Source organism: Camponotus vicinus, unplaced genomic scaffold (assembly GCF_025532165.1).
Source record: "Camponotus vicinus isolate PSW18456_S1 unplaced genomic scaffold, iyCamVici1.0 SCAF_11, whole genome shotgun sequence".
Classification (NCBI taxonomy): domain Eukaryota; kingdom Metazoa; phylum Arthropoda; class Insecta; order Hymenoptera; family Formicidae; genus Camponotus; species Camponotus vicinus.
The window spans coordinates 13719129-13732475 of NW_028141947.1; the positions used below are offsets into that span (position 1 = coordinate 13719129).

At 39.2% G+C, this 13347-nt stretch overlaps 1 protein-coding gene across 3 annotated transcripts in view; it reads left to right on the forward strand.

Annotated features, from left to right (window-relative positions):
- The window catches only part of Wnt10 (Wnt oncogene analog 10), a 56309-nt gene extending 45207 nt beyond the window's left edge, over window positions 1-11102 (forward strand). For all 3 annotated transcript variants that reach the window (XM_083083024.1, XM_083083023.1, XM_083083022.1), the window contains 3 exons: window positions 2689-2945; window positions 7523-7806; window positions 9495-11102. In XM_083083024.1, the coding sequence (XP_082939150.1) occupies window positions 2702-2945; window positions 7523-7806; window positions 9495-10016 (1050 nt within the window). In that variant the 5' untranslated portion in view covers window positions 2689-2701 and the 3' untranslated portion in view covers window positions 10017-11102. The remainder of the gene's footprint in view (window positions 1-2688; window positions 2946-7522; window positions 7807-9494) is intronic.
- The last annotated feature ends 2245 nt before the right edge of the window (window positions 11103-13347 follow it).

Sequence of the window (13347 nt, forward strand, 5' to 3'; positions counted from 1 at the left end):
GACGCTACAAGCAGATTAATGATCGTGAAGGATGCCATGGCGATCTTTTCGCGCTGCTGACCAATCTTGCGAGTTTCACGATCGTCGATAGGAATATTTGACCATATGTTCGCATGTTAACGACGTACGTTAATTTTCATAAAATTATTATCTCTCTTGACTGAACGTACCGCAGGAAATTTTTAACTTTTGCTACACTTTTTGCCATTCTTTATAAATTGCATACGTGGAGAGAAATAGAGAAAGAAAAAGAGAAATAACTCAATTCAATTAATTTTAAAATGATAATTTTAGCTTAAGTATTATAAAAATGCTTAAGAGATGCACGCATCGCTATAATTCTTTTTACGACAGATAACCTATCAAAAATACGAGCATTTTCAAATCTTAAGAAATTCTGCCGTTTTAAAATAAACATTTCAGTTTAAAAAATTAAATCCATATCGGAAAAGCGGAATGTTAACCCAACAATTCGATAAAAGTCTAGTTTATAGCTTACCATTTATTAACTGTATAAATACTCGACAAGCTATTAAAAAGGCTGTAAAAAATCCTAATACAATCGTCTAGCATTTTGGTAAAGTACACGGTAACAGGAAATGACAACTTTGCTGGTCTCGCAGCGAACGAAACGAACCGGCAACCCTCCTATCTCTTTCTTTCGATAGACCCACGCACGTTTTCGACGCACGCACTCACGCACGCACGCTGCTGTCGTTTCTTTTCTCCACCTCGAAATTAATTAACACCCGGTACGCCGTAATACGTGACCATTAGGCAGCAGCCGTCGCTTAAGATAGCGCTTTAAGAGCTCCTCTTCCAGGAGATGAATGCCGTTATCGCGACCAAGCGGGGGATGGGAGCAAGATACGCATGATGTAAGGGGAAGGGGCCGAACGCGCGAGCCTTCTCTTCTGCCGTGCTCCCTTCGTGCAGGGCGCGCTATGGCAGAAACAGACGGCAAGATAGAAACGGTTTTATATCGGCTCTTTGAGAGCGTTCGCACCTCTTGACCCCGGCCTCGTAAAGTCGAAAGAAAGCGGACGCCCGTACGCGGTGCACGCGTGCGCAAAAGTGCGCGTGCGGCCATAAAATCGGTGCCCCAGACCGCGATTAGTGCTGCATCGTACGGATTCAGAGATGCAGCCGGTTCCGACTTTTGATACGCAATGAATGCTTTCGATTCCATCAGGCGAGAGTCCCCATCTGTCCAAGCAAAATTTAGAAATCGCGATTTAAAACAGAGATGTCAATTATATTTTATTATATATGAATTAAATAATAATTTGGCATCACTATTAAGATATATATTATCGTATTTAAATAGAAATAGAAATTAAAAATAATACAGTTACTTTTAAAATTATTTGCTACCAATTCAAAATTATATTACATTAGAAAATATAATTTTTTAATCGAAAGCAAAAATGCCAATTAATCGAATGTTATCTCAAAGAGCATGTCGATAAATATCGTTTATTGTTCCCCTTCTTTTCCTGAGATATTCATCGTAAAATATCGATGCTTCCTACAATCTAAGTACCGGTAATCATCCATAGTGCAATTGCTTGCGCACCGTTATCCGCGAAGAACTCAACGATAATCAGTTTCGCGAGTTTAACCAGGTGGTGAGCTTGACCGGCTGCTCCCGTGCTTCCGCACGTCGTCACTAATTACACTCGACACATGCTAAACTAATATGTACGTTCGCAACCGGGAAGAGAAATAACGGCGATGAAAAGACTAGGATGCGGGTTCTAACTTGGCGGTAAATACTTGTAGCTTATTACACGTTTTTTTTTTTTCTCCTTCGTTAATTTCTCATGAGATGCTGTAATTTTCTCGAGATTTGACGATGGAGCAGCAACAGTGTATTCAATTATACAATGTAGTCAAAGAATTTCTCATTAAAATTAATATTGGAGATTTTGTGAAAACCTTCGGACACGTGATAAATCAGATGGTGATTTATGACACGCAAAGCAATTTCTCTTCCGCGAGATATTCCGAGAAAGGCGTCAAGGGAGTTAACCAACGTTTTCACACGTTGCATGTCCGCACGAGTACCTGATAATCGAAAAAATTATCAAAGTTGCGAAGATTGAAAAAAAGTACCTTTAACAAATGTCTGATGCATCGCGATCATCTGTGAAATTCTGATAATCGGAAACAAGTAGAGAATAAAAGTATTAAGAGAGCTATGAATGACTGAAAGAAGATCATTGATTTTCCGAAGCCAAAATTACTTAAATCGATCGACCGCTCCCGTGGGAAAATTATTCGCTTCGCTATTCGAAACTTGCGATTTAAATCGATCTGATGGAATTAATTACGCGCGTCCATCGATAATATTTTATTAACCGTAAAAAGACTCGTTGAAAAACGTAAAGACTCCATTATTTTTTTTATACTTCCATACCGCGTTTAATGGTTTCCTTGCTTTACAGAGATTTTTCTGCATTTACATAAGAAACTTGAAACAATGTAATTACGTTGCTTGAAATATGATGTGCGATTTCTGTATCAAGGATAGAAGCGGTCGCATTTATTTCGCCTATACGTCTCCCAGCTCATTTAATCTCGATAAAAAAGATGCTCATTTTACGTATTTAATCATGACACGGTCTATTATCGTAATCGTAACCGCTTATGGCGAAGAAATGATTAATATTTCACTATATTTTTCAGCGCAGTTAGCCTAATGAGCAATTCCGTGGATGATTGGGAGAGAAGCCGCAGCAACGTCGTCTGTAGCGGCATCCCAGGATTGACGAAGGAGCAACGCGAGCTTTGCTATAAAAATCCCGATGTTACCGCAGCCGCGACGGAGGGGCTGCAAATGGCCATATCTGAGTGTCAGTATCAGTTCATGTGGCATAGGTGGAATTGCTCGTCCCTCACACCTAGCAGCAGAATTCAACAGAACAGCGTCCTTCTTCAACGAGGTACTAAGAATACTTAACGAGCGAAATTATCTGATCAGATCTGAACTCGTGATTAATAAACTGCCGGCTCGCTAATGGCGAATTAATGTTTCCTGGATCATTAAATTCGTCGCGGTTCGCGCCATAAATACAAATGAACGAAATGTATAAGACCCCATTAAAGAACTGAGAAATGACAGATAAAATTATGTGAAAAACAATACGAAAGCAGCCGAAAGTTTTTACACCATACGTTGCAGATCCCTCAGAACAACGTAATTTCAGGAACAAGTTCCTTGGTAATTTTTTCGGAGTATATAATTAAATCATTCTATGCACATAAGATAATTTTTATGAACGAAAATAAATCCATCTTGCCCAAGATAAAAAAGCCAACTATTCAAATAACAAGTTCAAATCTACATTTGTCAAAAACAAAATATCTTATTACGCTATTAAATTCAACGTATATTTTTTTATAGACATAATTATTAATTATTAGATTTTTGTGACTATCACAAAAAATAGTATCTTTGCTATCTCAACGTGTAATATATGAGCTGTACAAAACACGCTAAGCAAAAGAATCCAACCGGAAAATTTTATTCGATGATATTTCGCGTCTACGGATAAAAATTCTGAATGATTCCTCATCGTGTAATCGCGTACGTGTTTCTCGAGGGAATAATACAAAGTGGAATCTTTTACGACGTCGCGTTGATGGCGAGGGGAGGCGAAGCGACGCGTTTTCTTAAATCAAAGCGCACGGCGTAACCTACCCGCGGTAGACTCCGAAAACCTGTCCCAATTCCATAAGAAGACCCTGCGGTCGGCCTATTCCAGTGTGACATATAAATTCGTCGTGGCGTGTACGTGCGCCGAAAGAGGAAACATATATCGTGTCGGACGAATGCGCGAGAGCGCGACATCGGGCGCACCTGACCTGAAAGCTTAAGCTCGTGTCCGGAGGCCCGCATCCCGGCCCCTTGTTATCTGCCTCCGTGGATCGGTACGCCTTTTTTGCCCGCGAGACGGGAGGAGGTGTCGATTCCACGACTTTTTCAAGAGTTATGTAAAGCGACCCGTTCTGACCAATCGTGGAATTCTAACGAGATACCTTCGGTACTTACTCCGACGAATTTAATTCCTTTTCTCGCAAAATCGCCTCGTAAATATCGCCTTCCCATCATTCTCCTTGATTCGTTTTTTGATGTACATACTATTATTATGATGGAAAAATGAAGTGTAAAATAAGCGAATTATATATTTGATGATTTTTTCAAATTTCTACGTCGTAAAGGACGTAGCTTTTTATCGCGTACAAAATTGTATAAATTTCTTTTTATATTCCCTATGTATACAATGTGTTTAGTCGCTGCACGAATGGCATGCCATTCTGCGGAGGAATCCCAAATGGTCGCATCAATCGCACGGATGTTTCGCGCGCGACAAAAACCCCCTTACATTCGTCCCAGCGCGGGACCAAGCACGCGAAAAAGGTTGGATTCATCGATTATCCGTAACATCGGCAACAACCGTCGGTCGTTATTAGATTTTGGCTCTCGAGTCAGAGGGCAGTAGCTTCCGAGAAAAGCGCGTACCTCCACTGTCCATCGACCAACAGCCACCGTTCCCTTCTTTAAGGCATCGGTGGCCAGGTGGAGAGAGAGAAGACGGTTTGCGAGAAATCCACCGTGTCAAATTCGGGCCCCGGGTCCGGCATCTCGACAAGAACCGCTTGTAGCTAAGTCACTCGGACACGGTCCTCTTGCCCTCTCGTTGCTCTCAACGCGGTTCTGCTTTCCCTTCGCCCCTCTTGCTCCGACTTTTCTCGCCTATCGTCGGGTTTCGGCAAAACGACTTAATGTATTATGAAAAGTACACGGAACCGATCTTCGACCGCTCCGACCGGACCGTGAAGCCCACACAAGAAGGACGGACCCGTTGCCGACACCGGATCACCGCAATGATGCTCCGCGTCGACAGGATTTATAGCTATAAATATGGAAATGCCTAAAACGTCGAAATGAAAGCTCTTTCTTCTATTTCTAAGACCATTGATTCTCATTCTTTGACCCTTCGAACAGCGAATTCTGACGACGAAGGATTCCATAAAAATGAGCTCGAACGTGTATAGAACTCGTTAAGAAACATCGTTAAGAAGCGAAGACGAAGATATTATATAATGAGTAATGAATACATATAAACCAAGATTGCATAATCTTATACATTAATTAAAAAATGGTCAAACAAGATTTTTGCTCAAATCGATCTCAAAATAATCCCATTGATGGAACAAACTTGTCAAACATCTACAGTTTACACATTTTTATTTGAAATTTATAAAAGACATATTCTTATATGAGTCTCTTGAACGTGCATTAAATCGTTAAAATAACTATACGAAACAATACATTCTATAATAGAAATTTTAACAATTTGTTAATCTTTTATGTTAATCTATCATAATAAGATATCAACGAATAGTAGTAACAATATATACGAGTAGTAATCTTTAATTTATTCTCTCCTTCTCTCATTCAATACAGATCAATAACTAAATTTCATAAAAGATTTTTTAAAAATCTAGTATATCTATAATTTTAAAGTATTGTTCGCAGATATTTTCTTGATTTTTCAAATTTAAATATTATATATTATACATATGCTAATAGTAACAGTAAGAGTAATATGAAGATAAAAGAGAAGTATAAAGAAAATGCTTGTTAATCGAGTGGTTTCGTTGAACCCGTTTGATTTGTGTCTTCTGTGACTATCGGTTCCCGAAGGACACTCGTCGTATTCTTGCTGGGACCTCCCGGTCGCTATCTATTGAGTTATCTAAATAGCGATTCGGGCCTGACACGCGAGAGTAGCGCGGGGCCACCATCCGTCACTACGTCGCTACGTCAAGACCTCTACGACGGAGAAGCGAAGGAACAGAGATCGCTGCGCGTTCCACGGGATTCTTCTCCGCCTTCCACCTTGGATTCTCCGCTGTCCCTGAGAGAAGAGACGTACAGCTCTCCGCGGAGGATTTATTATGCGCTCCCTCCGTCCTTTTCGTTGTCGGGAAACAGCGACGGTTTCGCGGCACGGTAGCTATCTGCATTATAAAGCAGCCATTGCTGCCAATAGCCGTATATAGCGAAAACTCTCAACCACTCCTCCCACCGTGTAACCATATAAAGGACCTCCCTTGTCTCATTCCAGCGAGCAATGCGCGTTTCTCGGCGTGCGCTTTAGCGTCCTTGGTATCGAGTCGCGATATCGAGTTCGATGGTGCGCGCCGAAAATTAGTGGGTCCACCCTGGGGTTCCCGACATTTCTATCGACTCGGGGAATCTCAGAAAAAATGCCCTGGAGATCCCAGGATTCACGAAGAAGTCTCTTCAACGTCGTCGCGTTTCGTTCCGAAGAGCGACGTAATCAGTTGCCAGCTGTCCGATTACCTTCTACGCTAAACGATTAAACAGGTCCATTCTGTCGGCTGATCTAGTAGCAGAGTTGACAGCGATCCCAAAAAGATTTCTCATTGTCGTTGATATTTGTTTTATATCATGCTAATCATATCATTATAATCCTTTAATAAGCTCATTATAATCGGGAGAAATCAATATTTACGAAATTATTTAATTTTCAAGATGTAAAAAATCATGTGTAATTTTTATATCCCCCAGATTTTTAATATTAAAATTCCTCACTTTTCCAATTCGAATAAATACCTCTGTCAACGCGAGAAGAACCAAGGAAAGGAGAGAATCGTTTTAATACTATATGCGATCGTTCGCGATTTCCGAAGAATCGGGCGAGAAATCGCGATTTATTCGCAGACGGACTCTCGCAGGGACGTTTGGCATCGTATCACTTCTCGGGCACCCCGTCGCGAAATCGTTTATATTATACATGCGGACATGTGGATGTGCCCGCCGGCCGCCGCTGCTGATGGCCGCGCTTTGTTTTGACGGACGGTTGAATAATCTACCTCTGAACTGCGCCTGATGGCTGTCTGTCTGTCGGCCCGTCGCATCCCGAACTCGCTACCGAAGTTCCTTCTACGGAAGCTCCTCCGGTGTCCCGCTGTTTCATGATCTCTGTCTTTACTCGAGAGTGAGGCGAGAGGAGCGAATGCGATAGAGCGCAAGTCTTGCGTATATTATCCGCCTCGTGTCCATCGGTGTCGCCGACGACGGATAGCAATTTGCTAACGGAGACAACTACGGATCTTTCTCGGATGCGTCGCATCTTCAACTACCTGTCGGCGCATCTGCTCCACCATTTATATAGAAAGATCGACGCAGCACGTGACGTATGATATATATTAAATAAGCTTGCATTATCTACTTGTCATTATCAGATTTAATCCGTGAACATTTTTAAGTTTATAACTATTTATATCTGGAAACTTATATTAATATCTCAATATTTCTATTAGAGAAAAAAATAACAAGAAACACGTGAAAAAAAACAGTATCTTGTACATCAATTTATTATAATATAATAGATGAATTGTGAAAAAGGGTTGATTCGCGTTTTTTCATACCATCGTCGAAACGGAGTGGGAGATGAACGGAGAACTAATTATCGATCTGTTATAGGTTACAGAGAGACGGCGTTTGCGTACGCGATCTTGGCCGCTGGTGTAGCTCACAATGTGGCTCGCGCCTGCAGCATGGGTCGCCTAGTTTCCTGCAATTGCGATCCTTCGAGCTATAAGGGTAAAACGCCGGCGGATGTCAAAGGCGTTCAATGGAAGTGGGGTGGCTGCTCTCACAATCTCGACTACGGCCTAGAGTTCTCGAGACAGTTCCTAGACACGCGGGAGAAAGTCGGCGACATACAGTCTACGGTGAATCTACACAATAATCAAGCCGGTCGTTTGGTAAGTGCTACTCTTGCAATTTTGACGTCGTTAAATTCTGGATATGAGTGGTTATTAATGAAGAGATACAAAAAGAAGAAATATTATGTATCTTGTATTGTTTTTATTTTTATTTTATTGTGAAGTTGCGTATCTAAAAAATGTATTAGAGATATATATTTTATTTTATTTTGAGGGAAATACGAATTATAATGAATTAATCGTTTCTAACATTTTCGAATTTGTAATAAATGATTTTTTTAAATTTGATATAAAACTTCGTGATATGTAGATCATATGTATATATCTATACACATTTTATACGTATATATCTATTAACATTTTATACACATCTTTTGATATAGCATTTAAATTTAAAAAAAAAACAGAAATACTAATTAAAATGTTCATAAAATTTCTTCTTTAGCTACTCCATTTAATATATCAATTTATATATTATTATATACACGCAAACATTGAACGATCCTATCGACCAAAAAAGCCGAACTGCATTTTTTAATTAATTAGGTTAATGGGAGAAAACTCGTCTTTTATAGTATAACTTTCGTACATACACGCAGTATCCCACGATAAATATAATATGCGCCATCTTAAATCTTAAAGCACAGAAACGCGCGCGCAAGAAATGTACCGTTAAACGGAGAGGAAGCGAATTCGCAATCGCGTGCCACGTCCGTCTGCGGAATAATGTAGCTCGCACGCCGTCCTGCGTGGGTCCGTGAGAGAGCTTCGAGTTATCCTGCGTGCGATTCTCCTCTCGATTCTTCTCCCTCCTACCTTTTCGCCGGCTTTTACTTTTTAGCGATGTGCGCGGTCTTCTTCCTTCCCTCCTATCGCTGTGATAAAAGAGCGAAAAAAGCGAGAAAGAGAGAGAAAGACAGAGAGGGGGAGGAACGAAGAAAGGTATATGTGGAAAAAGAGAAAGAAAGTTAGAGAACAAAGAGGAGAGAGAAAGCTCCTCCTCTCCTCCATGGACCTCTCCACGCTCGTTCTCTCGCCTCGACGTTATTAAGACGAAGCCTCGGGCTGGACCACCCAGCCGTAGACTCATTAACTGTTTTGTACGCGACACCTCTTTGTTTAAAAGAAACTAAGCCCTCCTTCTTTCCCCTCTTGTCCCTTACCTTGCCCTCTTGACCACCCTGCGCATCCGTGCGACTCGTACCTGTTTGTACAGCGTGTTAGAACCGGCGTTTTTTCAGACGACGTCGTAACGACGGCATCGCGGATATCGCAATCTGAGGGAGGGATTCGATTCTGCCGGATTGAAGGCCACGAACGAAAAAGAGACTCGGGTTCGCGGCAGAAATGAAAAAGACGAGAGACGTTTTATACAAAGTCAATCGAATGTGGAAGCGGCTTCTTTGCAATTTTGCTCAGAATCGTGAATGTATAAGGCATTTTTGGTCGTGCTCTTTTTTATGGATTCTCTATGGATTTTCTATGGATTCTTGAATCAATTTTGAATTGATCTGAATTTTATTCAATTGAAATATGAAATTTCTTCGAGAGAAATCCCTTTTTAAAACCATTCTATTTTTCCCTCATATTTATCTTATTTGAGTTTAATTAACAGTATCTTATGTTTATTTTATTTATATTCGATGTCAAATAAAAAAAATAATGATCATAAATAATTCATATTTTCCATTTTAAATCGTCTCACAAACATTGCGACTCGATTACAGGCAGTAGCGAGCAACATGCAGATACGCTGCAAGTGCCACGGCATGTCCGGCTCGTGCGAGCTGAAGACCTGCTGGAAGGTCACGCCGGACTTCCGGATAGTCGGCAAGATCTTGAAAGAACGTTTCCGGAGCGCCGTGCTGGTGACGCAGAGCAATCTGGGAAGCGTGACACCGTCGGTCAGAATTCGAGGATCGCGTCGGAGGCGGCCGGATCGGCAGAGACAGAGGAAGCATCACGGCCGCAGGAGGAAGCCCCGGGATCTCGCGAAACAGCTCTTTTACTATCAGAAATCGCCCAACTTTTGCGAACGGGACTCGACGACCGACATCGCGGGCACCGCAGGTCGCAAGTGCAACAAGACCAGCACCGCCGGTGACGGATGCGCCAGTTTGTGCTGCGGCAGAGGCTACAACGTGGTACGACAGCGACGAACGGAGCTGTGTCATTGCAAATTTCGCTGGTGCTGCATGGTAAAGTGTCAAAATTGCACGGTGGAGGAATGGATCACGGTTTGCAAATAAGACGTATAGAGGAAAAGGCGAAAGTCAAAGACTGATACGGATTTTCTTCCTCGTTGCGTCGACGATCGATAAAAAATATGATGATAATACGTCTCGCACGGTTCGAACGATAAGAGAAGAAATTAGCTCCGGGGATTCGTCCGAAGACGCGCGCGAGTTATTCGTCTCGCAAGAATCAATCGAGGGACGTAAGTCGAGAGGATTAATAATATGATTCTTATTGAAATCGGGATTACCAGGCACAAATTTCTCCTGGGCAATCACAATGTAGGAGCAGATCTCCCTGCTACCTTCAAATCTCTGCGAACGTATTAGAAAGGTAATCATCTTTCTTTGTTAGTAAAATTAAATCCGATTTCTACAGGAACCGGAAAATCTTTAAACGAGATAATAATTCGATCTTCTACTTCATTCGACGTTATTTAAAATTACTCAGTCTTTATTAAAAACGACACATTGATCGCACTTTTGGGATCTTCGTCTTAATTCTCATTGCGAAAATATAGAATGACGTAGATTTTACATGTTATCAAAGAATCTAAACTCAAATTTCACACAAGTGTTTTTTAATGTAACAGAAAACTGACTGATAAAAATCGTACTCTATTCAACGCCATTACGGAAATTATACTTTAATATACCGATTGTCTGCGAATTGTAATTAACAATAAACGTATCGAAGAAACGTAAATTAATCGCAGAGATCGAATCGCATTAGAAAGGAATTTGTGTAAGTAATATATATACTGCGTAATGTGGCACGGATAATATAAAATAATTCGTAGATTAAGTAATCCCTCCCCCCTATAATTTATTTATAATAACGCTCTATTTAATTGATATTTAATTTTAACTTCTACATGAATTGTAACACCTCCAGCACAGTATTATTAGACGAAATGCATGTTCGATGAACATAATTGTACACAACTTAACAATGCGCGCGTACAATAAAAAGAGTTCCTTCAAATTACATCTCCCTCTCGTATTCATTATCAGGTATTTTGTAAATATTATAATGTAAGTATTAATTTTCGATTAACATTTTATTGTTTTTTATATTTAAAGATATTTTCGGAATTTTATTCTCAATGCCTCGCTCGAATCGAAGAAATATATGAGAGAGAGAAAGAGAGCAACCTTGTTTTTTATTGATTATCATAAATTACTGCACGTTAAGACCTTGGAAAAAATCTATGCTAATCCTATGTTTACCGAGAAAAAAAAGCGCATTTGAACTAAGCCGCGGAGTTTCTAACAATCAAGGCTAATTGTCTTATCATCTTACGCGTGCACACGTACGCGTGACTTGTGTCTGACAATACATTTGCGCTACTACTGCTATCGATAATGCTGCACACGATATCAATTAATAAATGTCAGGGGAGTTTAAGTATCACAAAAAAAACATAGGTTTTGATTTTGCAAATTAGGTAAGCGTGTGTGAAAAAAATATTGAGAAATTACTTTCATAATATTTTATATCATGATAACAAATTACACATATCAATATGTGATTATTACCATATAATATCGATACCGTATGTTTCGTATCGTTCTTTAATACAAGTCGCCAATCCGAAGTGTAACTAATACAGATTTTATCGTACAATCGACAATTCGTCTTTTGATCTGACAATCGCGGAAAAAGCGCGAGAAGCGAGGAAATAGTGGATCAATGTTAATAAAAAATAGAAAGAGATATGGTAATCAAAGACAAGATGTATAGAAAAAGAGGGAGAGAGAAAAAGAGAGAGAGAGGGCAAACTTTTTGATATTGTATGAGATGAACAAGATAGAGATAGGTTCCACGATTCACGCGACTCGTGATCGACATGGAAATAGCTCATAAGCATCAAACTAGTTGACAATGATCTCAGGATGGATCTCATATAATGATCACATTTCCATACAGTGTATCGGCAATATAATTATAATTTATATATACACGTAACTTTAATCTTTTATATATTGTTATATATGATAATATATTCAATTATCTAATTTATAATTTCAATTTCTCTCTTTTTACCACATATTTTTTTATATTTTAATTTATTCCTAAAAAAATATCAGCCCGATATACAGTATCAGAATAATTTTTACGATGACTCGTAGTCTCGTTGCAACTCATACGTACAGACCTTATCGTTTACCATAAGGATGCAGAAGATTATTTTTAACTTTACAAGCCAAAGAGAGCTAATTACTTTTTTATGAGCTCCCAAGGATATTTGCGCGTAACAAACTGTTAAGTTGACGACGCGAAGAAATACTCAACAAAGTAGGCAGGATACGCGGTCGCGGTAAGAGGACGAAATCCGAAAGGAAGCACTCGCGAGACACAAGAAGGAGCGCATCCGCATTAACTGTACGATCCCGTGGATGGTGATCGCGGCTTCCTTTGACGGCGACAGCGGCCGGGACGGTCCTGAAGAAGCCGCGATAAAGCGTATTAATTTATCGCGCGCGCTGCCTCCAGAAGAGCTCTTTCCATGGTACATCGATTTTAAAAAACGAGACTAGAAGTGAACGAGAGCATTTTTCCCCTCTCTTTTATTCACTTATTTTGTTATTTAATGAATGCCGGATATAATGATTATACATTTCCGTTATGCAAAAGGAGACAGAAAATGCTATCTTACCGAAATTAACGTGAAAAATTAATTAACATTAACAATAACGTTAACAATTAAAACGTTAAGAATTAAATTTTTTAAAATGCGAAGTTTTAAACGTTTTTGACGAGAAAAGAATAATTAAATTGTTTGTTTTATAAAATTACAATTAAGTACATTTTATCATTCTTTTTTTATTATTAATATGATAAAATAAATCAAAATATTAATTAATAAACGTCAAAATCCATGTAATAAAACAATAATGCAAACATTTTCTATAACGATAGATATATGGTAATGGAAATTAATAATTATTATATTAATATAATTATTACTTAATAATAATTATTAATATAATTAATATTTTATCTAATATATGTTTTACTGTTGTTATATTTTTTATATATATTACTAACAAGTAAAATTAATTTCAGATTAGAATATTGTTTAAATTTTACGATGACAATATGAAATAATAAAATATTAGAGTAAAAAATAATTAAGTTCTGCAAGAATTATAAGTAACTCTTTCCTCTTTACATGCGCGAATATTCTATGAATAAGATTGAGAATTATTCTATCTATCGATAAGAGAAAACGTTGAAAAGCGTCATCATTCGCAACGAACTTATTAAGAGAATCTCGATCCAGAAACGATTGCTCTCTTTCTCTCTGAAAAGTCCGACTGAGAAACGGATGAGAAGGGCCAA